This window comes from Dipteris shenzhenensis, chromosome 29, assembly GCF_047967505.1.
Source record: "Dipteris shenzhenensis isolate YYH24624 ecotype China chromosome 29, Dip_SZ_1.0, whole genome shotgun sequence".
Lineage (NCBI taxonomy): Eukaryota > Viridiplantae > Streptophyta > Polypodiopsida > Gleicheniales > Dipteridaceae > Dipteris > Dipteris shenzhenensis.
In genome coordinates, this window is record NC_141624.1 from 33103566 (window position 1) to 33128611 (window position 25046).

General features: G+C 45.0%; 1 protein-coding gene across 1 annotated transcript in view; it reads right to left on the reverse strand.

The window, feature by feature from the left end:
- Positions 1 to 25046, reverse strand: part of KU70 (ATP-dependent DNA helicase 2 subunit Ku70-like protein) — a 77113-nt gene that overhangs the window by 46616 nt on the left and 5451 nt on the right. Inside the window, exon 3 of the mRNA XM_087400609.1 lies at positions 11368 to 11484. Within this exon, the coding sequence (XP_087256735.1) occupies positions 11368 to 11484 (117 nt within the window). The remainder of the gene's footprint in view (positions 1 to 11367; positions 11485 to 25046) is intronic.

Below are 25046 nucleotides of genomic sequence, written 5' to 3' on the forward strand. Positions count from 1 at the left end.
CACACCACACACCCACGTGCTATGATAACTACAACAATAGTTTGTGGATCTGTCACGAACTATAAATAGAAAATACAAACAGCCAACCAAAAACCACAACCTGGAAAAAAACTTTCAAGAAGTATAACTCAGTACGAGATAGGGAATAGACAACATATGTGCACTTAGAAACTTCCCTAACTAACGTCCTAGTCGAAGCATCTGTCTATCCCATCAAATCTTTGGAAACGAAGCGTGTTTCCCTTAACTTCAGACCCTTTCAATCACATTCACAAGCAAGTAGGAGGTAATAAGAGTCCAAGAGTGGTTGAGTACAAATAAAGGCCAAGATGCCTAGAGATGAAGTCCGAGATCTCTTATGCTTACTAATAACATGGTGTTGACGCAATGATTCTAAAACAGAATCACGACATTGGATCCTTCAGCCACATACTTCTGATTCTGTGGAGTCTCGTAATATTTAAGAGATTCCCAAAGCTCGCCTTGCAAATTCTCCATCTCTTGAAGGACAATTCCCGGTCTTCGTGGAATAATTCTTGAGGTAATTTCGTCCTCCAATTCCAGAAGAGAGTAATTCAAGGAAGGAGTCTTGTATGATGGTGGCTCTCCATCGCCAAAACTCGCGAAAATTATTTTTTTCCCAAAAAAATTACTTCATTAAGTATGAATGAAAGCCGCAAGGAAGCACATTGTCTCATGCATGAGGAAAAAAAAAACAGCTCAAAAGGAGCTAACAAAAATCCAAGGTGGAGGCTGAAAATGCCACCTCAACCGTGAAAAAGACTCGAAGAAGAACAGAGATCCTCTCCAAACTCTAGAAAAAGTCTCTCTCCTGGCTGTAGCTGCTCTGGAGGATCCTTGCATGCTCGCCCAGATGGCCATCAATGTGTGTATAGTATCAGTCCTCCATATACTGGCCATAGACTGGGAAAGGTGAACCTATGAACCCTCCATCGCCTCCGTACATCTGGCCCTCCAAATATGCCAAGCTACAATGCTAGCCAGATGTGTCTACCGAGGCATGAGCAGCTTTGAAAGGAGTGAAGGGAACATCCTAGAGAGAGCATGACTCCAAAGAGTGTCGTCGTACAAGGCTGAGTCTGAGTCATGTCCCTCGAAAAACACCTGAGGATCAGTAAGAGAGAACCATGCCACTGATCCCAAGTCATGAAGAAGGGTGCTCTATGAAATATGCAAAGAATCCTGGCAACACCCTTCCAGATCATCCTCGCCTGTCTGCACTCCCAGTGGCAATGCTGAACTGACTCAACTGTTGTGTGGCATCGAGGACAAGTAGAACTCATGAAAATTGAAACTGCAAGAGGGTTCAATTCTGCCCACCACGTGTGCAAGAAAGGGAAATCATCCACTAGAAGATGCTGTCTGATAGGACGAGGATAGTGAAGAATTCAGCTGGGGCTGAGAAGGGTAGAGATGGCAAATCGCAGGAGAGTCCCAGCAAGGGCAGCTGGTAAAATAAGGTGAAATATAAAGGGAAAAAGGCACAAGGAGAGGAAGATGGACTGCAAACTTCAGCAAGCAGGTGAATATGTACCTGACACGTGGGAAAGAGCTCTGTGGATGCGAAATCAACAGAGGCTATGCGTGGGGATGAACAACAGAGGGCAGGGAATTTAAGCCTGTTGGCTTATGCTTTTGGTTCTTGGAAAGCATGAAAAAGCTTCCAAAAAATAGTTAGTTGCATTTTTCTCCCCCAAAAGCACTTGCTTGTTTTATCCAAAAGCACTTGCTTGTTGTTCAAAAAGTGGAGCTTTATAAAAAACGATTTCCTCATTTGGCCATTCAAGGCCAAAACTGAGAGCCTGCTTTTGGAGGTCCAAGCATCTCAAAAGCTAGATGCCCCAAAAAAAAAACAAATCCAAAAAGCAAACCAGCCGTAATTGTGCATCCTTCCAACCCTTTCTAACCCCTTCGCAAGTCTCCTCCTCCCAAGCGGATGGCCTATTCAGGCCCTAGAGAACTGTTCACAGCACCTATTCAGATCAAGATGCACCAGTTTCCATCGTTCCTGTACCAGAAGTGATGGCAAATCTAGGATTCACCCTTCTAGCACAATTCGGTCTTCTCCTTGCAGGCCCAAACCAGAATCCCTAACGCCTATTGCTCTCCTTGCTGATTTTGACACTCCAGAGGCTGCAAGCGCCGTGCTCCAAGCCCGTTTTCTATATCTGGGACACAAGGAGATTTTATTTGTGCCTTCTCTCTACGCTTTGACCGTGTGAGGAGGATAAGGAGGTGTTTTCGCTCTTCATCAAATTTCCCGAGCTCCCCCAGGTCTACCATCGCCTTCTTCATGTGATTGGGGAGCACTTCGGTATGGTCATTCTTACCCTCTAGAGCCTAGTGGGTTCTTCTTTTGATTGGGGGTCACAAGGTTGGACTCCTCAGCCTTAACGTCCCTAATAACAGAGGGGATCGTGTACTGTTGGAAGGATTTGCTCTCCTGGGCCCCCATTGCAGACTCATGGGTCATAGGAGGGGACTTCAACATGTTAGAGTTACCCTCACATAAAAAAGGGGGAAGAGAGGGCGGCACCCATTCTTTGGAGAGGGCAGTGTGGGATGCCTTCCTCTTCAGTTTCAATGGCATAGATGTTTGGCTTGACGATGCTTTTCACACTCAGTCACAGTCACTCATGTTTTCTTGGTCAAACAAGAGACCGCAGATGCCTATCCATGCACGGATTGATCGATTTTATGTTGATGATTGGGCCTTGGATAGAGGAGGATCAGTTTACATTGCCCCTAGGGTTTCCACTTCGGATCACTTTTCAGTAGTTTTCTGATGGTTTCCGAACCGCATTTGAGAGGACATTGTACCAACATTAGGACTCCTGATATCCTTTATGCAGAGGAGGCCCTCTCAGAGACAACTTTGCAGATCTAGATTTCTCATGTGCAGGGTGGAGTGCCCTCCTCTTCACATATGGCCGCAGCCCTCTCTAAGGAGACCTGAGATTCTCAGGCGAGAGATTGGTGTTCGCCAACAATTGGCAGCTTTGCAGAGAGAAGAGTAGAAGAGGCCACTTGATGCTCGGATTCAAGAGAGCCTTGCTGCAACAAGGGCTCATCAGCAAAAATTTTGTTGGATCAGAGAGCAGGGTTTGCCTTTCATGCACGAGAGTCCTTCTGGATACAGATGGGAGGTAGATTCAATAAGCAATATTTCTCTACTCATGGCCCCATACATAGTAGAGAGAATGTCTCTTAGCTTATTGACTCAAACGGCGTTTTGCAGTCAAATCCAGATGCCGTCATGCGCATAGCTACATATTTTTATGCCTCCCTTCTTTCAACAAATCCTGGTAGTGTGGCTGCAGATGATGCCAGACAGGTCATTTGGCAATGTATCCCTAGGTTGGTGAGTCCATATATGAGACTCTCTCTTGATGCACCTTTTACCAACCTAGAATTCAGGACTGCTCTTCTTGCCCTTCAGAAGGGTAAATGCCCAGGTTCACATGGGCTTACACCCTCCTTTTCCTTGACCTTTTGGGATATGGTTGGGCATCACATCATCTCATCCCTGCAAGGTGTTTGGGACTCCAGTGAGATGCATGGCTCACTTACAGAGGGTCTCATACATTTAATCCCAAAAAGGGGGGTGCAGAAATTTACTCTCGCAATGGAGACCCATCACTCTATTGGGCACTTGTTACAAAATCCTGGTGAAAGCAATCTGCCGGCGGTTGCATCCCTTACTCCCTATTCTTATTCATGATATGCAGATAGGGTTTGTTCATGGCAGAAGCATTTTTTATAATATATTCTCCTTTTGGGAAGCTTCTGAGTGGGCCATGCAGAGCGGTCAAAAGCTTGCAATTCTAATCTTGGATTCAGAGTGTGTGTCAGTCAGATACCTAGGATGCCAGGTCGGTTTGGGCATCTCTTCTTCATAGCAGATTGCTCCTGTGTTGAAGAGCATTAGGAGGAAACTCCTTTTCTAGAGTTCAGCTAGATTTACCTTGCATCCAGAGTGGTGATTGAGAACCAAGTTTTGCTGGCCATAGCACGGTATGAGTGCTCTTGTTGGTGCAGTTCCAAAGATTGTATCACTCAGCTCATAAGGCCTATCAGGAATTTTTTATGGAGCAAGCTAGATGGCAATACAAACACAATTGCCAAAGCAGCTTGGGACACCTTGATCCTTCCCACATAGGAGGCGGGTCTAAACATCATAGATCCAGACTTGCAATGTAGGGCCTTGCTTTGCAAGTTTATGGTTGGAGGATGTTAGAAAGATCACCTCCCCATCTGAAGGCCCCCATATGAGGAGAGCATGGGAGGGGTGAACCTAGGGTTTGAGAGACTGACACATGAGCAGCGGCAAGGCTGCCATGTGGGCAAGAATCAAAGAGATGGAAGGTACCCAGAGCTAGGATGGATCTGCAGCAGCAAAAGGCAAAGCAGTAGCCAGCACAAGGGACCCAGAATAAGAGGCGATCACATGGCGCTGACATCTGCAAGGTGTACGGCTTTGTACGGCGCTTGAGAAGGGCCTAGCAGAGGCGCAATTATGGCAGGATGTGCAGGATGGATAAGCGCAGATGCGGAGCAGGTTTTGGACCTGTTTGGAAGCCCTCGTTTAGGGCTGGAGAGTGGGCACCCAGGTGGGCAGGAGCAGCACCAAGGAGGGCTGCAAGGGACTGACCCTGGGGGGCATATTTATAGCCCACACTGGACAGCCCCTGCCTTGAAGTGTGGGCCAAAAGGCCCTGGAAAAGAAAGCCCCAAAGGGCCAGTTATGGCAGACCAGGTCGGCCAGTCTGGTCCGCCAGATTAGGTCTGCCTGGTCGGTTTTTGCAGGCCCTTGAAGGGCCTATAAAAGGAGGACCTCCAGGCCCTCATCACTCATCATCTGGAGCAGCCTTCCCACCAGCAGAAGGAGCAGCAGTACCTTTGGGCCTATAGTCAGGAGGAGAAAGAAGTACCTTGTGCTACAGACCTAGCTCACAGGAGGCTTCCCACCTAGGCTGGTTTCCAGACAGCAAGGTGGAGAGGATTTTTCCGGAGATGCTCGAGGTGGAGCACACGGGCTCGAGTCTAGAGATAGCCGGTGATAAGAAAAAATATGGAAAGACAACCAGGAATTATGTACTTCACCACGTCAGATAGGTGAGACTTCACAGGGATCAGCTGCAATGTGGGCTCGTAGATGATGAGCTTATGAACCAGGTTCCAGAGGAGACATCCAGAGCACACAAACAACAAGTCAATCTCCCACACAATCTGACTATAACACACACAGACTCTTTGAAAGAGGGGAAAGACTGAACTTAGAACTGAACTTCCCCCCAAAAAAAACTCAGAAAACAGTCAGCCTCAGAATACTATGAACCCACAGCCCACTGCTCAATGGCCAGCAAGACCCCCAAGCCCACAAGCTGTTCAAAAGAAGAACTGGCGGGTACAATCATCTGTAAACCTGCAGGTACATTCACCGTACAAGCAGCCGTACAATCATACGTACGACAGCAGGTACTTACACCCCGTACAACCATGCACAGTAATCCGTACAGTCTGCATTTAATGACGACCATCCTCCGTACAGCTCGTAGAAGACATCTTTAATGACCCGTACGTGCCCGTTCAGCCTGCAGTCAAGGCACCGTACTACCAGCCCGTACCAATCAGCAATTAAGGCCCGTACAACATCGTACTGCAGCCTGTACAAAGCCCACGCTTGAGATTCCATACCAGCCCGTACGGAAATTTAATGTCCGTCTGTACGTCGCTGTATCAGCAGCATTAGCTGGCATTCAATTGCTCCTCCCATACACAATCCCCTGCATCAGCCCGTACCAATCTCCTCTGCAGCCCGTACAAAGCCCGTACGGCTCTATCCAGCCCTCAACCCACGCACGTCACCCGATGCAAGGCTACGCTTGTTCTCAGAGCTCATGAAGCTCCCTTCTCTTCCAAGGTCCTCCCGCTTCTTCTGTGGCGACGCCTCCACCGTCACCAAGCTCTCCTCTGCTCACCGCCTAGTAGCCTCCCTCTCTCATACGAGCCTCGTTCTCCTCCCCTTCTTTACGTGATCATCCTCCAGGTGCCCACAAACTCCTTCCCGAATCCTCCTGCAAGCTGTCACCTTCATCTACGTCCAGCTTGTCGACTAGAAGCCTCCCTTCATACATCACGTAGCCACCTTTGCATGAGCAGGGTGCCTTCCTAATCAGTCCAGCCACCTCAGCCTAATTTGCCACCTCATCAGTGACATTTTACCATTCTCAAGACATTTCCCCCAAATCACGTTAAATGCACATTTTGGACCTTTAGTCACACAATTCCCACACACATTAGCATGCACATTAAAGCTTGCATGCACCCCCATACACACACATGAAAAGCCCCTTGACATGGGCACCAAAACATATCAAATTCCCGTAACATGCAAGTGCACATTGACTCAGGAAAATAAAATTAAAAAACCCTTCATGACTTGATTTTCATGACCCCAAAAACATTTCACTTAACCACACACTGGACACCCTTGCTCTGGAAGTCTGGTACAACCACATTGCATTTCATCATTTCCCATGAAGTCCCTGCAAAACATACTTTATTATCTCAAAAAAATATGCATCAGTCCATCATGCTTGTGAAAGAAAAATCCACAAATGCCAAAAGCCCACACCTACCCTAGATGTGTACAACTATGTGCCTACCCATAGCTATTTACAGTGGTAAAAAAACTTGATACAGATTTTGTCCTATCACCGGCAGATAGGAGAAGTACCTTGTGGTAAGATCAGAGGACCACACCATTGGTGGGACGCTGGATCTCTCTCTTTTATTGTGTCAATAGCTTTGGACAGAAATATATTATTTTGGTGTCTTCTATATCTGGCTGGTTCATTGTCTATTGATGAGTCTGCACATCTATATGATGCACATTAAGTAAAGAAGTTTATGATTCCACACCCCACACCACACTGTGTGAGCTCCTGGGCTATTCTATCAGTCTTCCGCTATGCATACCCTTAGTTGGTCCATTTCTAACAGAGGACTTATGCCTAGGGATGAGCCTTGTTCATTCGTGGTATTCAAGCTTGCAGCCCCTCCGCAGGGTGAGATTGGATGGACAGCACCAAATGGATCTTCACCTCAGCTCGCCTCAGCTCTCCATTCTCCCCGCTTATGGTTGCGATTCTGAAGGCTTAGGCCAGCTTCAAAAGTACCCTTAGGAGAGTTCCTCCCTCCTCTATTGAAGAGATTGACAAGCAACCGATTATGTGCAATGACAGTATACTTGATGAGCATGGTAGGCAGCTTGGTATGTCTCACTATATAAAGTGGTCCAGGTGGGAGAGAGGCCTTGCCACCTCCATAAGTTCTTGGAAAGCTTTCAAGAGGCTTCCAGAAGTTCGCCAACAGCAAACGATTAGTCACCTCAGAGGATGTGCACAGAGGATACTTCAGATTGATGCAGCCCTTCCCCTCAACTGGGTGGATACAGATGACAGGCCCATTGTTTCCTCCGTGTGGATGGGGGCTTCTCGAGGACAGGCATTCCTCTCCAGGTTATAGCTTTTTTGGGAGCACACGAGGATGCCTTGGTTTTTTATGTACAGACAAATAGCAGGCTGGTTATTTCTTCAGAGGATATTCTTTTGGGCATGCCTTTTCAGCCTGTCAAAATCATAGGCTTTTGGATCAGGGCAAGGACTCTGCATGGCATATTGATCCGAGCCCTCGTCTTTCTCTTGTGGGTTCTTGGAGGTTGTGGCTCTTTGGAGGAGTCCCGGTAAAGTTTCTTCAGTGGGACCCAGGAGAGTGGGAATGGAATGTTGCAGGGAACCAAGAGAAGAGCCTTCCTTTTTTTGGTTGAACGGTCAGTAATGACCCAGAAGTTCCAGATCAGTTGTAGAGGTTGGAGACCTTCCAGGGCCCCTCATTGGAAGAGTTATCTGGTTTCCGCTGAATTGCAGAGGGTCTTCTGACAAAGTTTTCCCGAAGAAATAGAAAGGTCACTCTATTTTTTTGGCTTTCTATTCATGGAGGGATTGCAGTGAACAGGTGGAGGTCTAGATTTGGGGCAGACCCCACTTGTCCTAGGTGCTCGTCTGCTTATGAGTCGATTCATCATTGTCTTGGGACTCCAGGCATGCGAGAGCCGTTTGGATGGGAATTGCCAGGGTCCTCGGTACTTTTGCTCCCTCTTGTTTCTTCATGACGTGGGGATCAGTGGCTTGGCTCTCCCTATCAAGGCTTCTATGAGTGGCAGGATGCTTCTTGGGTCATATTGATTCGGCGTCACCTAGTTAAGACTTGCTCTCTGGAGAATGGGCCTATCTCCCGCTATAGACCAGTAGATGCTGATGGGGATACCGCTTGGGAGATACTGGCTAGCATCACTGCTTGGCATATTTGGAGGGGCCAGATACACAGAGGCCTTAAACGGATCTCAGGTCCATCCCTCGCACACCCTGGCCAATATTTGGGCTGACACCGTTCACACACTGATGGCCAATCGGGCGAGCATGCAGGGTTCTTCCCAAGCAGCCTCAACCAGGAGGGTTATATTCCTTAGGGAATGGAAGGGTTCCCCCTTTTTCTTAGAGACTACAACAGGGTTGAGGTGGCACTTTTAGCCTCAACCTTGGTTTCTTTCCAACTCATTTTGAGTTTTATGTTCCCTATTTCAAGGGGGTTTCCTCATGCACAACATGATGTATTTCCGCTTTGAGCTTGCTCACGCAAGTATTTTTCAAACTTAATAGAAGTCTTTTTCATGGAAAAAAAGAAAGCTCTTGCTTTCGGGTTGGAGGCTAAGTCTATAAAAGAAGAGCCTCACAGCTCTAGATCATTAAGATTGTACTCAGTTCATGCACTCGTGAGAGAACATTGTACAAAGCCTTATTATATTGCAATAAAGACCTTCAGGGGTGTCCAGCCCTTATTTTTGGGCCCTAGTGCAGTGTTTTGTTCCTTTCCCTCATCTCCCAATCCTCTATCTTGAAGGTGATTTGATTTCCACAGTCCCATCACGCTTTCCAAGCACTGTACGGAATTTCCAGCACCAGGCTCCTTGTTTTGGGTGAAGCGGTTTGATCTCCATGCCATTTGTGGGATCCCTAGTTGCTGCAATTTCTGTTCCAGCCTCTTTTCCCTGTTGCGATTTGAAGTTCCAGCCTAGATTTGTGCCTAAAGTGTCCACAAATCGCTTCCATGAGACCCTGTGTCAATTGTGATTTGTTTTAGAGGCTATTTTGTGAACTGCGAGTTCATCCAGGAGGTGTTTTCTTGCTGCTAATTATGGCTAAAAGTTGTTCCCAAGGTTAGGTTTGGGATTTCATCTCATCAAGTATACTGTCATTCCACATGATAGGCTGTCTATCGATCTCTTCCAGAGAGGAAAGGAGAACTCTCCGAAGAGAGTAATTCTGAAGCTGGTCCACGCTCTCAAGATATCAGCCACAAGAGGGGAGGAGGAAGCCTTTCTCCTAATACTTTTCAACACTAGGGCAGATTGCTGCAAAGGAGAGATGCCCATATGGACCTAGCAGCCCAAAAACCTAACAGAAACACCACTCTGAATCCGGTGAAACCAGAATCAGCTCCCCAACCTTGAGTGTCTTGGTCACTAACCAAAAGCCATTGGATTTATTACAATTAATATGTGCACCTATTGACCAACAAAATAAATCCAAGGCCACCCTAAAAGAACTAAGGTTCTATGGAGTGGCACCCAAAATAACAGCATTATCATCAGCCAATTCGTTATCCAATAGTTCCTCATTGTGTCTAAGGGGAAGTCTTAGGCCAATAACATCTACCTGAGATCTCAAACATATGCTCCTTGCTTCAGCCACAAATAAAGACAAGAAAGGGGCAAGAGGGCATCCCTAGCAAACTGATCTAGAAATATGAAACCTCTCTCCCCTTTCTCCTCCAATAAGCACCTGGTTGTAGGCTGATATGTACAAGGAGAAATCCCTCTAATCACTCCTCCAATGATAAGACCACATTCTATATCTCCTCCTCTGTATATTCACTTATGACATATATTTGCTGTACTCTTCATTTTTTCCATGAGAAGATAATAATACATATTTTATGAATCACAAATCCAAATCACAAGTGGTATTTTACCACCAGACTTTGATGCTTTGCATGGTTATTTCAGATTCCAAGTACCGAGAGGGATATCCTCTAGACCAGGGTGCTCAACAAAGGCCACAACTTTGACTGACTCCAAGTGCGCACCAATATTCAAATATCTGACCCACCTGCCTCCAAACTACACACTGGAGACCCACAGAAATGCAAACCAGCCCATATTTTGCACCTCTGATTAGACTATTCTATTTTGAACTGGTCAAGAATCCCACCATAAATGGAGGCATATTGCGTGACTCTGCACAGCCTACAAGATTCTTGCAAAAGCCCTTGCTATACATCTCAAAATAAACGTCATTTGCTGCTTGCAAATAGAGTTCGTCTAGGACCCGCTATCTTGAATAGCATCTTCACTTTTTCGGAGGTAACTCAATACGCTCTCAAGCCCCACAATGAGATGTGGTTCTAATCCTCAATTTTGAGAAGGCTTATAAGAGCATCAGGTGGTCCTTGACGGTACCATGCTCATGATGGTTTTTAGCTAACGGTGGATACGTATGGAGTTCCACCTTGTGTTGGTGTGGGGAGGGAAGCGGAGAACTCTTTGGGATAGAGGCATTTTGACTCAGTGGGAGAGCTGGTTGAGTCACGTCCCAATCTTCACACCAGGTATAACAATATACCGCTCTAGTCACAGCAGGTCCGACCCTCAAGTTGGTCATTCCGAGGACCCTCCCTAAAGGTTGAAGATGAACCCTAGTGCAATGACGGCTTTTGTTGGCTTCCTTACCCTTGGGGTGTCCCATCAAACTCAAATTTGAGGCAAGTTTTGTATCTTCACCGTTATAACTAACCTTAGGATGGATCATCCTTATGAAGTTCAGAAGCTAGACTCACCTCAATGACCAAGGATCAGAGTGGTTAGATATGCTAAGGGTCATCGACCCATCTTGAATTGGACTTCGAGATGCTGGGCACAAACTAGATGATGTGGTGCTTCGTATTTCTTCCTATTTTAAAATTTGGGTGTCGATGTAATGCCAACACAATTTAGCAACACAACTAAATGTCTAATCTGATATCATGTATTCAAGAGCCCTAAAATGACATCTTTGATTTAACATTCATCTATTTATTTGAAACAAGTCAAAATTGCTATGTTTTCAAAATCTCTTTTTGGTTATATAGTCTAAAGTCTGCTCCTCTCTGCCTCTCTGAAGATTTATTGTTTTCTTTTCACAAGCATAAGGGCCACAAGATTGCAAATTTCCAACAAATTCTTACAGTATTGTAAAAACAAATGGCAACTTCATCTCTAACTCGTGAGATTATGCGTGTCTTCAAATCCTTTGTAATAGAATTGACTACTGCATTGAAGTATGTCTCTGTGGCTCCATCAACCTGCACAAAAGAGGTAAAACGCTAAAATTAATGGTCCAACAACATGCAAAAATGTGCTGCAACTTGCAAATTGTATCTGCTTCCATATTCTAAGTAGTAAATGTTTAAGAGAGATAAAACCATTGTTCTATCAATGCAAAAAGAAGACCAAGATTGACAATAGACTACGTAAAGCCAAGAAAACTCAATCTACATACAGTGGACAAAGATGCTAACTAATAAAAGCATCATCATAAATTCCTAGATGACAAGTCATACATGAAGGTACCTTTAAAAAAATGCCATGATTCTATCAAAATGTGTAAAACGAAGACAAGAACAACCATATGACAACAAAAATGCAAAGAACCTCAATCCACACAGTGGAAACTCAAAGCCAAGAAAGGCAAGCATGAAAGGTCAGCAAAAAATCACAACAAGAACACCTTTAAAGACATGAGAGATTGAACATAGAAGGAATACAATTTGTGCCGCATATGCAATTTGTGCCACATACAATTTGTGCCGCATATACAATAAGATGAAAAAATAATTCAAAAGAGAAACCAATAAGTGATGAAAACTTAGAGAACGGGATAAGTAAGAAATCCAAAAGGGGAACAAAAGTGGAAGTTTTAGTTGCTCATGCTTTGATCGAAGATAATGAGATAGCAGTACATTGGAAGCATTAAAAGTATTGATTGCCAGGTGGGCTGTGGGGAAAATTGATCCCTCCCGGGAGCCAAAACAGAGACCTTGGTTATTTCAATATCACCTTTGTCTCATTCTCATTGGAGCCTAGCGGAATGGACCTAGCCTTTTACTACAGAGAGGACGAGAAAAGTCTAGGTCAGCTTTATAGAGAGAGAGAGAGAGTGTGTGTGTGTGTCATGGATTTGGTTGCAGGAGCAGAAGCAATGCCAAGTGCAGGCATAGAAAGTAAAGACAGCAGTATGACAGCCTGAATAATACAAGTACGGGAACAAGCATGGGTAGACAATTATATGCCAGCCTGAATAATAGAAGTGATGAGCATCCTTAACACAGCAGGCATCGCAGTAGAAACGAATAACACAATTGACACTTTCTTAATAGGGTGGATGCTGCCATGTAACTGCGTAAAAGCAGCAGGCGTCTGAGAAGTAGTTGCCCAAGGCAAATGAGTTTACAGAAAATAGGGAATCGGTTCCATCTTGGTAGCAGGAGTGGCAGGGAGTAGAATGAGTAATGCCAAGAAGATGCGGGCAGCAGAAGAGAGGCAACAAAGGGGGAGGAACGTTTGTATGAACCTTGATGTCGAAGCTAGGAATAAGACAAAACAAATGGTGTGGCTTTGACCCTCATCATAGCCACCCAAGGTTGAAAACCATAAACGCTATCAAAAATGGAAAATCAGGGAAGAAGGAAAATCAAGGGCCCCTGATTCTCTGTGACAGGGAAAGGCTGATAATTCCCGATGACATAGCACCCCTACGAGAAGTGTAGCTACGCATAGTAGAGACTAGCTATTATGACATCGTCTGACGTCATCATCAGCTAATCAGATATATACACAAAAGTACATGCATATATATAGATATATAAGAGGGGGGGGTAATTTATTTATTCATTTACTTTTATTAAAAAAACGTGTATCTATATTCATGCATGCCAAGCGAGAGAGAGAGAGAGAGAGAGAGAGAGAGAAAGAAAGAAAGAAAGAAATTTTATTAAAGGTCCACGGAAGGCCATACATGGCCTATGGGACACAAAATCATCCGAAAGGAAAATACATCATCAACGATGCGCCAACTAGGTGGCCTCATCGTAATACCGCTATGATGCCAAAAATGGCTACAAAAATCCTAGATACAAAATGAAATGAAATAGAGTACCAAAATTGCCTAGATACAAAATGTAAAATATGAAATATGAGGAACATCGTCTTCCCTAAGGGGTCTGTGATCCAAAGAAATGATGGAAGTCATGGCCATCGACCATGCCTCCTGCCATAAGTGTGAAGATCTGGGCAAGTGTCAAATGGGCTGCTGGCGGTGCCAAGTCTCCATGGAGCAATCTCCTCCGAAAATCTGCCATCATCCTCCGTCGTCTAGAAATAAAGCGACGGGTACGGCCTCTGTGTAAGATCATCCTGCGGTGCTGCCGGATCATGTCATATGTACATCCTCGGGGTGGAACCATCGGTGCTCTCTGGCAAGATGGGCTATCTCTGTGCTCATGGTCCTGCGCCTCGTCCTGCTCCTCATGAATAACCAGGTCTCTGGCAGGGATGCGACGGTGCTCTCTGAGGAATCTCTCTCTATATCTGGTGATCTCCCTGATGAACAACGCTAAGCAATACTGATCCTCATACTCCATAATCCGAGAGAGAGGTCCAAATCCGTGCCCAAATAAACAGTGAAATCTGCCACGGATCTCATAATATAAAGGGCATCTGCAAACAAAGTGCTCCTCAGTCTCCACCTCCCCCATAGTGCAACAAGGGCATATCCTAGTCTCTCGCCTGGGTCTATGTCCGGTAGCTGTACGACGCATCCTGCCGGCCTCAACGTCTAATCTGTGGGAAGATACCCTGAGAGAGAGATGATATGACTGTATTAAAGTCCGTGGGAGACCCTTCACTATCAACTAATAGTGATCCATTACATCCAGCAAGAGAAAATATTACAAACTTGTCATGTATTGAGTACTTGTTAGGCTAGCTTGTGCGCTAGACCCCGTACCTTGTTGCAATGTTCCAAAATCTTTTTCAAGTAGCTTCCCAGCTTTTTGGCTGGCTGCTCCAGCAGATTTTTCAGGTCTCTGTTGTCCCCATAACCTTCTCTGATGTGTGCGTTGGCTCCACATCTTAGGAGTACATGCTGTTCATTTTCTACCTCCCTTGGGGGGCAGATTTTGCAGGTTCTTTCCTCTCTAGGAATCCAGGTCTTGCCCATCTACCTTCTCTACCTTTAGATCATGTGAACTAGTTCATTAGATGCCTTTTCAATGTTGATAGTCTTCCCCGAGGTATTTCTGTCCATTGAGTTAATTTCTTGTTTATAAAACTGTATTTTTGTTCCCAGGTTTTGCCAGAGTTTCTGTAGCATTTTCTGCATCACAATCTCCCTTATTTCACATGCATCTTCTGGTATATTAGTGGTTGTTATACCCAATCTTTCAATCCACCCCATTCACTCTCTATGCCATCCCATGATCTGTGTAGCTTCCATCGCCTTGTGTGGTATCCTACTGTCATCCATCTTCTCAACTTTGTTGATGTAAGCCATGAATTGACACAATGCTTCCCCCTGAAACCGGCCTTCAATAAATTAAAGGCAGTAGAACTCACAACCAGCCAACACTGCTACTTCAATAATTCAGCAAATATACAACTGGCAAACACATCGAGCGACTACTTTCGAGCGAGTCCAAAGTTCGAGCGATGCTTATGAGGAACTTTGTCTAAACCTCTAGGAGCAATAAATTTTTACTAAAAATGGTTGAATCTACATGACACTATTACAGATTGCTTTTAATTATTTTTTGTATGATTCTTGGCAACTTACAAAGATTAAACTTACTATTGGATAAATCATAAATCCATGCAAGTCAGCAATCATTTAATGAAAACCAAGGGAAATTTCTTGGCAACATACAAAGAGAAAACCTATTATTCAATAAATAATAAATACATGCAAGTTAAAAAGGGGAAATGTTGCAATGTCTACACCTCAAGGCGATCACTCAGAATTATGTAAGGTAGACATTGTTTCCATGTATGTAACTCCATAAAATAAAGAAACCCCTGCAATGTAAGGTTTCTTTATTTTATGGAGTTACATACATGGAAACAATAGTCCCACCAATGATATAGAAGACCCTCCTAGAAAAATCTCTCACAAACAACTATTTGTAGCTCATTGATTTTTATGCTACCGACATGATTTGATCCATTTTGTACACAAAATGATCACATGAATAAAATGTTTAAACTATGGAACTAATAAATTATTGATCACCTTATGACCATGATGATTCTAACTAAATATGGATCACCTTCATATGTCCTTGACCATGTATGCACCTCTAGGATGGAGGGAGGAAACCAAGGACCCAAACTCTATATGAGAAAAATCTATGGTCATTAATTAAATAAAGAGTTTGATAAGGTCCGGCTCTCATGAAACAAAGATAAGTATAAACTTTCTAAATATCTAGAATTTCGACACTTTAACATGATAAATGTATTCATTCATATCATTCCGATCGTTTTGACTACAAACATGACCATATTTGGAGTCCGATTGACCAAGTTATGGCCCAAATAAAATTGGCAAGAGGAGCCTCCCAAGAGGCCGCGATATCGCGGCCTCTAGGGAGGCCCCTCCTCCCATTATTATTTTTCCTTGAAAATGGAAATTACACAAGAAAACACATACTTTGACCCCTTTCTTCCACCCCTCCTTCATTGACCCTTGAAAAACATTGCCAAACATTTTTAGAAATTGTTGTTTGTCTACTATAAAACAATTGATTACTCAATATATCATGGGTAGGATAACCACCATAAAAGTAAGCAATGCATGCTACTTTTTGAACATAAATCATCACACTAGAATGTCAAAATTTATGAAATTCCTCGCTCGAACCATCGCCTCGCTCGAACACAGTCGCTCGAATTCTAGTAATTCTAACTAGGAGCTAGAGTGCCCCTACACCAAGATAAAGACACAGATTGGACCCAAACCTTGGCGCCCCTTTCGGTATTTCTTTAATTAAGTGAGAGAGGCCCTGAATTCCAGGCTACATAAAGGATACATTCTTTCTTGCATCTACGGCATTCCACATCCCCATTAGGCATCCACAAACCCTGCATAACCTCTACTGCTAACCACTCTCACCAATTCTAGCAATAGGTCTCCATCCCTAATCCACGCAGCTTGCATGCAGCCCAGAACTGTTACTAGTAACCACGCTTGGCTACACAATTCCCCATAGCTATCACTAGTGCCCAATTAGCCACCTATATGCTCAAAGTAGAAAAAGAAAGCATACAGGAGCTTTCTCCACTGTTAAGGACTGCCACGATATAGAGAAACGATAGGGTTTGCAGTGGAGCGATCAAAAAGTAGACAATACTCAGACACAACTGAAGAACGGAACTCAGAAAACATAGTGCCTGTCGGTAATATGAAAAACTAAATACAAGAACCTCAAGCTGTCGTGTCTCAAGGACCGTGGCTGAGGTGAATCAGAAAGATGATTCCATGTAGAGAAACTGTAGAAAAGATAGCAGCAGAGGGAGCGTAACGCAATCCTCCGTGTAGCTCGATGATGATGAAGATAAGAAGCAAATCCGGAGCAGGAGGGGACAGATCTGGAGCAGAGGAGCAGAAGAGACAGATCTGGAGTAGGATGGGACAGATCTGGAGCAGAAGGGACAGAGTTGAAGCAGAGGAGCAAATCTGGAGCAGGAGCAGAAGTTGGGACAGATCTGGAGGAGAGGATGGAGCAGCCAAGAGGCAGGAAGGAGAGGCAGAGAGAAGGCAGATCTGAAGAGGAGAGGTAGAAGTGGAGCAGGCGGGGCTGCAGCAAAGCATGGAGGAGAAGAGGAGCAGCTGCAGGTCCTGTCCTGTTAGGAGGAGTGTGAGGGCTTGTGCCTTTATAGGCCAGACCTAGCTGGTCGACCAGCTGGTCGGTGGGCCTGCCAGCTGGTCGGCCAACTGGTCGGTGGGCCTACCAGCTGGTTGGCCAGCTGGTCGGCCAGGGATGTCGATGGTGGTGTTGGCTATCCCTGTGAAATGCCCAAGAGGTGATCACAAGAGGAGTGCCCTTGCAAGGGAATTGTTCACTTCCTTAAGTGTCTGAGTTACACGTATGATACCATATAGAAATAAGAACACTGTGAAGCTTGAGAGAATAAGCCACCCCCTCTAAACGCCGAAAGGTGGAGGGAGAAGCAAAGGTAAAGAACAAATATGTCGAAGCAGCACTGATAATCCAGAGATGGTAGGATTTCACCAAAGGAAGAGGTCGTAGCTGAACAGTGATCCAATGTGTGCTCGATCTTGAACCTCGGGAGGGAGGAGTCTATCCCCGCCTCCATGAATGTAGAAGAATTCGAAACAACAGTCATCAAGACACATCTGAACAGAAAGAGTCCCACCTTGGGAGAACTTGTAGATCCTGGAAGTCGATGCCGGTGGAGATCTGGTAGAGGTGAAGCATCATGACCCCCTTGCTCGAAGGAATGGGGAGTGTCAAGCCTGAAACCAAAAAAAAAAGGAGGGAGGGATGGGTGTAGAAGATAGAGGTAAGAAAGGGAGGGAGGGATGGGAGTAGAAGATGGAATTCTCTCCCTTAGTGCGCAGCGGAATGAAGAGAAAACTGATATGTTCATAGGAGTGATGCTCCCCGTACCTATGGCCTCCTTGAAGAAGCAGGATCTTTAGATCACCAGAGATCTGTGGTCTTTAGATCACCATGGCTCTGATACCATATAGAGAAACGATAGGGTTTGCAGTGGGGCGATCAAAAAGTAGACAATACTCAAACACAATTGAAGAACGGAACTCATAAAACATAGTGCCTGTCGGTAATATGAAAAACTGAATACAAGAACCTCAAGCTGTCGTGTCTCAAGGACCGTGGCTGAGGTGAATCAGAAAGATGATTCCATGTAGAGAAACTGTAGAAAAGATAGCAGCAAAGGGAGCGTAACGCAGTCCTCCGTGTAGCTCGATGATGATGAAGATAAGGAGCAGATCTAGAGCAGGAGGGGACAGATCTGGAGCAGAGGAGCAGAAGAGACAGATCTGGAGTAGGATGGGACAGATCTGGAGCAGAAGGGACAGAGCTGAAGCAGAGGAGCAGATCTAGAGCAGGAGCAAAAGTTGGGACAGATCTGGAGGAGAGGATGGAGCAGCCAGGACGCAGGAAGGAGAGGCAGAGAGAAGGCAGATCTGAAGAGGAGAGGTAGAAGTGGAGCAGGCGGGGCTGCAGCAAAGCATGGAGGAGAGAGGAGCAGCAGCAGGTCCTGTCCTGTCAAGAGGAGTGTGAGGGCTTGTGCCTTTATAGGCCACACCTAGCTGGTCGGCCAGCTGGTCTTTCTGGCCACTTGTTTGGCTGAGGTGGCTGGCCTTTTGGCTGTCCTGTGAGCTGTTAGATTGCCCCAGAAATTGGGGATTGTTAGTTGCTTAATACACGACCCATAGTCCCTCACCGTATGGGCAGCATACATCCCAATACATCAACCTGTCTTTTCCAAAAAACGAATCTGCATCACAGCACAGCAAGCACTATCCTTCTCTGGGTTCCAAGGGCATTTTCCATCTCAAGCATCCCTCTCTGGGTTCTAGGGGCATTTTCCATCTCAAGCATGGATACCCGACCCTTGCCTAATCAGCAGCGAGGTTGTACCAAACATGTGCCCTCGGCCAATAATCCACTGCCTGCATGTGACCTGTCTTTTTGAGAAACCCAAAAGTATGTTTCTATATGAAACACCTACCAAAATCTTTGGCATCTTTAACCCATGCATCAGCCCTACTGAGCTCTGCTTTCACAAGCATAACAAGAATCATCTAATCTGTTCCAAGCATTTATATAAAAACAGAAACTGTTACTAGCCATCCATTTTGGATCACAGTGCTCAAAATCCTCGATGATAGCATAAATGACCAGCCAACAACCTCAGAGCATCCAACTAAACCCATTCACTGGCTATGGAATTGGAACGCACCTTTTCCACACTGCCACACCCAGTGGTTCGTGCAACCAAAATCCCACAGGCCAAGCAGACAACCCGTTGCAAACCTGTACACAAGGCTGCAGATACGTAGCAAGCAGCCCGAGGAAAACATACGTCAATCGTACGTTAGCCGTACACCAAGGCCAACCAGCAATTCATACAACTGTTTTTCCTGCCCATACCACTGCTCAAGGACACGTGCAACAATACGGGAGGTCCGAACTGTCTCTCCACTCATGTTCGCACATGCTGTATGATCTCTTTGTGCACAGCCGTACCAAGCCTTCCGTACAGACCGTGCACACCACACAGCTACTCCATACACAGCCCAAAAAAACATACAGCTGCCTCAATCCGTGATAGCCTCTGCGACGTGAACCAGTCTCTCTCTCTAATCCTCCTATGAGATCCTATCGTCGTCCACCTTGCGTGAAATTCCTTCCACATACTATCTTGCCAAATGCATCTAAGGCATGGAAATGCAGTGTGGCAGCCCGCGATTTATTTTGCCACTTGGTCTTTAATTTTCCGCCAAGCTGTCTATGTGGTAAACTCCAATGACTTAACGTTCGTTTGTCTCGTGCCCCCTCTATGGGGACCATTCCAATGACTAACTTGAATTTCTAAGGGTTATTTGCCCCCTCTTTGGGGCCCAACCCCAAATTCACCCCCAATGAACAATTCCCTGGGCAAAACTTGCACACTTCGCAACCCAAGGCCCTAGCCACTTTATTTCTCGGGGTCTAGCCCACATGCATGCACTAAAATTCACTCCCTCGTGACATACCATCATAGAAGCATGTATTACGAGCTGGCATAGCCTATATGATTATTCAGAGCCTAGGATAGCAATCCATATACACTGCAAAAACCTCGTATTGACTAGTACACTGATTATAGAAGTCCCAATGCAAACATACTGTCAGCAAGAAGTACCTCACGTGAAACATACAATGTCACCAAGTGACCTCTAGATATCGGAGCCTGTCTGTAACAAAGAGACAGAGGTACTACCCCTCTCTTGAGCATCAAGCAATGCTCCAAACCTACGCTCTACTGAGCTTGAAGGAGCCAAAACCAAAGTTGGCTCAAGCTTAAAAGCTTCCAGGTAAAGCTACGACGACTAAGGTGTCTCTACCAAGTCACCCTCTTCCAGCCACTTCACATACAATGGTGAATGACTCCGAAACTTCACCAAATAGCAACGGGAAACTTTACCTCCAACTTTCCTTCCGTTAGGTGTCAATACCTGCCTTGGAACTAAGATCCCATCAAGTTCTTCAACCTCTAGCTACACACAGAAGGCATATCTTCTCGCACATCTCCCTCGAAAGATTTGAGAAGATTCACATTTCAAGCATTTGAATCCTCCAAAGATCTGGTAGCTTCAATTAGTAAGCTACATCACTGATCTGCTAACATACGATGCAAATCCCTACAAAAGCATCCATCTCTTGTCACAAAGCTGGTCAAAGAAAGTCTCAAGATGAGATGCCATTGTTCTCATTATAGCTGCTAAATGTAGAAGGCAAAACACCCAAGTATACTCACCTAATGAGTAATAGCGAAGGGCATTAGCTAGATTAAAGTTGTGGCCATATTCCCCAATGTCATGCTCCTGAATGTGTTGTGATGCAGCTTCAAGATTAAAACTGTCATGCATATCTTGTAGCAATGTATGGTTCCTATTGTTTTGTGCTTGCAATGCACGAGCTTGTGAGGCAAAGTGCATTTCAGCTTGGAGTACACCTGAAATCTGATGCATGACAATCTTCTCAATAAGCCCAAAAGAAGAAAATGCTTGATGCAACACATCCAATGTAATGGGTTACAACAAAAGGATTCCATTGGACTGTGAATCATCCTCATGTCAAAGGTGCTCTCAGCCTTTTTCCAGCTACTCAAAGCCCTATATAAGCTGCCCAAAACTAGAGACATGTTGCCGCATGCTTCCTCCATAGGCCCATGGTATGTAACAAAGCTTTGTTGCTGTGCCAAACGCATGCATGTGTTCTGAGTTGCCATCAATTCCTACTCGTCTCGTAGTTCGAAATGCGATAGAGAGGCTTGAGCCTTGGAAGAAAGGTCAATGAAGAGCTTCAAAATGGTGCCCAAATAGGGATGAAAACAGCCTTGTAAGTTGTAAGGGTTGGTAGAGGCTGGAAATTTTGCGTTGTGAAGGCTCTTCTTTTTCTCTCTTTCTTTTCTGGGGGGGCCCAGGCATGGGGGGCTTCCTAGGAAAGTTATTACACCACTAACCTAAGGCTGCTAAGACAATTAGGTCACGGATTAGTCTAACCTCAGCCAATACTCGACTTAACCTAACCTAGATAGTTGAACCCAGCCCACACTAACCTACAATTCGTCTAGCCTTAGTGGAGGAAAAAACTAATCTAAAGAGCTTTGCACGTGCTCAGCTGCGCGGCTAATTTGGGCAACGAGATAGCTAGCTTGGGCGGTGGCACCGCAAATTTGGTAGTTGTGTTGCTCGTTGCATCTTGAATTGATGTCCCTATTGCTTAGGTCCTTCTACTTTCATGTCCCGTGTCCAAATGAGCAGGCCACCGACAATGGACGGCTTGGAAAAGGGCTTTGCATGCACATTAGCAGAAGTGTGGTTGCAATTGGTGACAGACCCATCAGAACTCATGGTGAGGACTCATCTGGTTCAAGAGGAGAGGAGAGGCTTCGAGAGAGAGGACTCATCTGGTTGAGGAGGAGAGGCTCAATGGTTTTGTCTCTACTTAGCCTTGGCATCTGTACGTTGGTCGTGGGGGAATTATTTAGTCTGATAGTTAGGCACATATTCCCCCCTGCCGATTTGCAAAGGTGCTTGGATTTACTCACAACAGCAAGATACTGGAAGTTGTGGACGCTGATGATTTCGGAACTACCACTTTGGAAGAAGTGTTCGCTGAAAAAAGTCATATGCATCACATTTGCAGTTTCCAAAGGATAGCTTGTTCGTCAAAATGAAAGATTGTAGGATTGGCAACCAGCAACGCTGGAACGCTGGAGTGATCAAGCAGCGCTGAAAACTCTCACATCAAGATCTGCTAAAACTACTATCGAGCAACACTGAAAACTCACATCACGATCCCCTAAAACTACTTGTCAAGCACTAATACGTTGTCTTCATTTGGCTTGTGCTTTCTCTGAGCTTGAGGAAGGGATAGAAGAGCGGAAGGGGGGGAGAGGGGAGGAGGAAGATGGGGTGAGAAAGAGAGAGAGAGATTTGGGGGAGAGAGTGCAGGGGGACTTATATAGTCTCCCCTCCACTATATCTCCTTATTGACCTCTCTAGGCCTAAACATCCCCTAGCCAAATTCGCCCTAACCCTCACTAACTTGGCCCAATCTTGGCCTTCATTACAATAGCCAAGCACCAAGAGATGTCCATAATGGCTACAGCCTATGTGTCCCATACCATGGGCGCCCACCAATCCAAGTCTAAGGCCAGACAAGGCATAGGCTTGCTCTAGATCCCAGTATATCGACAAATCCATCTAGAGGGATCCCCACATATGAGCCCACAGCTCATATATATAGACTCACCCAAGAGTGTCCTTATCCTAAAGGCAACTTATACTGGGGATAGTCGTAAAGTATAAACTGGCCCCTTTTAAAGGGTCCCTGGTTTGAACCTAACCCCCTCATTAATGCCAGCTCACGCCATGACCTTAGGGTCATAACACTCTCAATGTTGCTAGCAGTGCACGTACAGAGTTGATCTCCCCAGCCTATAAGGTGAATGCAAAGCATTTATTATCTATTCTTCTTGCTAGCAGTGGTATCAAAGACTCAAAATTCGGACTTAAGGATTGGGTCCTCTATTCAACACAATAGCTAGGTCTAGAGCCAAGTTCAACAAAAGGAAGGCATGAAGCAAAGTGCGACGCAAGTCCCGACCTACATCGTCGACGTTGGTGGAGTATTTGTCATGCATTGGTGAAGCGACAGTTATTACATAATTGTCATCTACATGTGCATCAGCATATTGGTGCTTGACAAGCATAATTGACATTTGTGTATGCTTCTACGTAGTGGCAATCATAGTAGCCAAGGAACAGGAACATTTCAAGAACATCCACCCCCTTGGAACAGAAACGCAATAGGATCAAGGAATGGGAACGTCTAGGAAATGCCACATCAGCATAAACGTCGTGATACACATCATCAATCAATATACTTTGAGTGAATTCATATTTTAATAGTGACTAGTGACTAACAAGTAACTACTTACAAACATGAACAATGAAGCCAGAAGCCTAGAATCTACATAGTAGAAGGGCATACATTGTAAAAATTCCAATGAGATAAGAGACTCAAGAAGATTCCATGGCTGCCCACAAAGAAAAGCACATGTTTGTATGAGAACAGCTTTGATTGGCATTCCTGAACATTCCCGAGGCATGGGAACACCAGTCCCGGAACTTTTGCTAGTTAGAAATGTGGAACATTTCGTTCCATGTGCTGTTTGCATTCCTCCACATCCCCAGCCTTGCTTGTAGAATCAATTTCCTGTGAACAATGACGAGACCCTGCTTGTCTCATCCTCGGTTCGTTTGCGGCAATGCTTGTTGCGATATCTGCTCTGAAGTTGTCCGATATCGAAGTTGGTATCACTTGCAGAGAATCATCTCTTTGATTTTGCGCTTGATAAGGACTTTGCCCCGTACAGGTCTCCTGTGGCAAATCTGTCACGAAGCACCTTGAGCTGCTGGACCTCCTGCGACTTGAAGACCTGGTTTGCACTGCGAATTCGCTATGATGTTCTAATATTGGCTGTACATTTGTGTATTCCCTCTCTTTGCAGTTCTGAAAGTGTTCTCTATCTATTTCTTCTTCTAAGTGCATAACCTAAAGCGAGATTTGTAAGTGTTGTATGTTGGCAAAATCTTCCGCATTTAGATGTCTCGTTTTCTCAATTGGGGACTGCAAGGACATTCATAAATTTGCACATTGTATTGCAGGCATAGTAGCACTGGAACTCTGTTCCAGCCTTGAGGAACGTGGGAATGCTGTTCCCTAGCTCTAGGAGTCCCCGTGCAAGTGAAGAAATGCATTAGATTGATACAGTGTACGAGACTCTGATTTCAATCCCAAAGAGAATTATAGCTATCAAGTCAACCAAGTGGAATAGGATCCTTGGTATATCCACAGCGGTGCATCGTCTCACATGACAAATCATCAGGAATGGTTCAAAAAAATAAAGCCATTAGAAGGTCAGAAAAATGTCATCTACACAGTAGACAATACACTGAATCCAGTTCAAGGGACATGCGTTATCCCTATGAACAATTTTACTGGTACGAAAGGATTGGTGAAAGATGTGCTCTATGTTCTGAAGCTCAGCAATAACCTCTTGTCAATAGGTTAAATGACAGAACATAATTATCGAGATGTTTTTAACAGTGGGAAGTGATACAGCGGAAGCACCCATGGAGGTGAATAGCGAGGACAGTGGATCTTTGGATTTGCTACCAACCGCCATACAATTGACATCGGGGGGTAAATTCGAAGGGGAAAATGGTGAAACTCCCGACCCTTCTGTGGGGATTAAGAGTGAGAGTGACGGTGGTGATCATGATCATCTCCATTCTGATTCTAAGGGATGGTATTTTGTTTATGGAAGATCTCTTATTGTGAAGAAAAAAGTCATCAGGCGTGCAAGAAGTGTTTCAAGAAGCTGAACATCAGAAGATTTGTAACACCCCAACTTGTTCCAGAGGATTCTTTTGGCAGAAGAAAGAGTGGCAATCAGAGGACAGAAAATGATCCCAATCCACATGTCTCACAGGTGCCCAATGGAAAGGATGGAGACCAAGTGCCTCGATTGAAGCGTGCAAGAT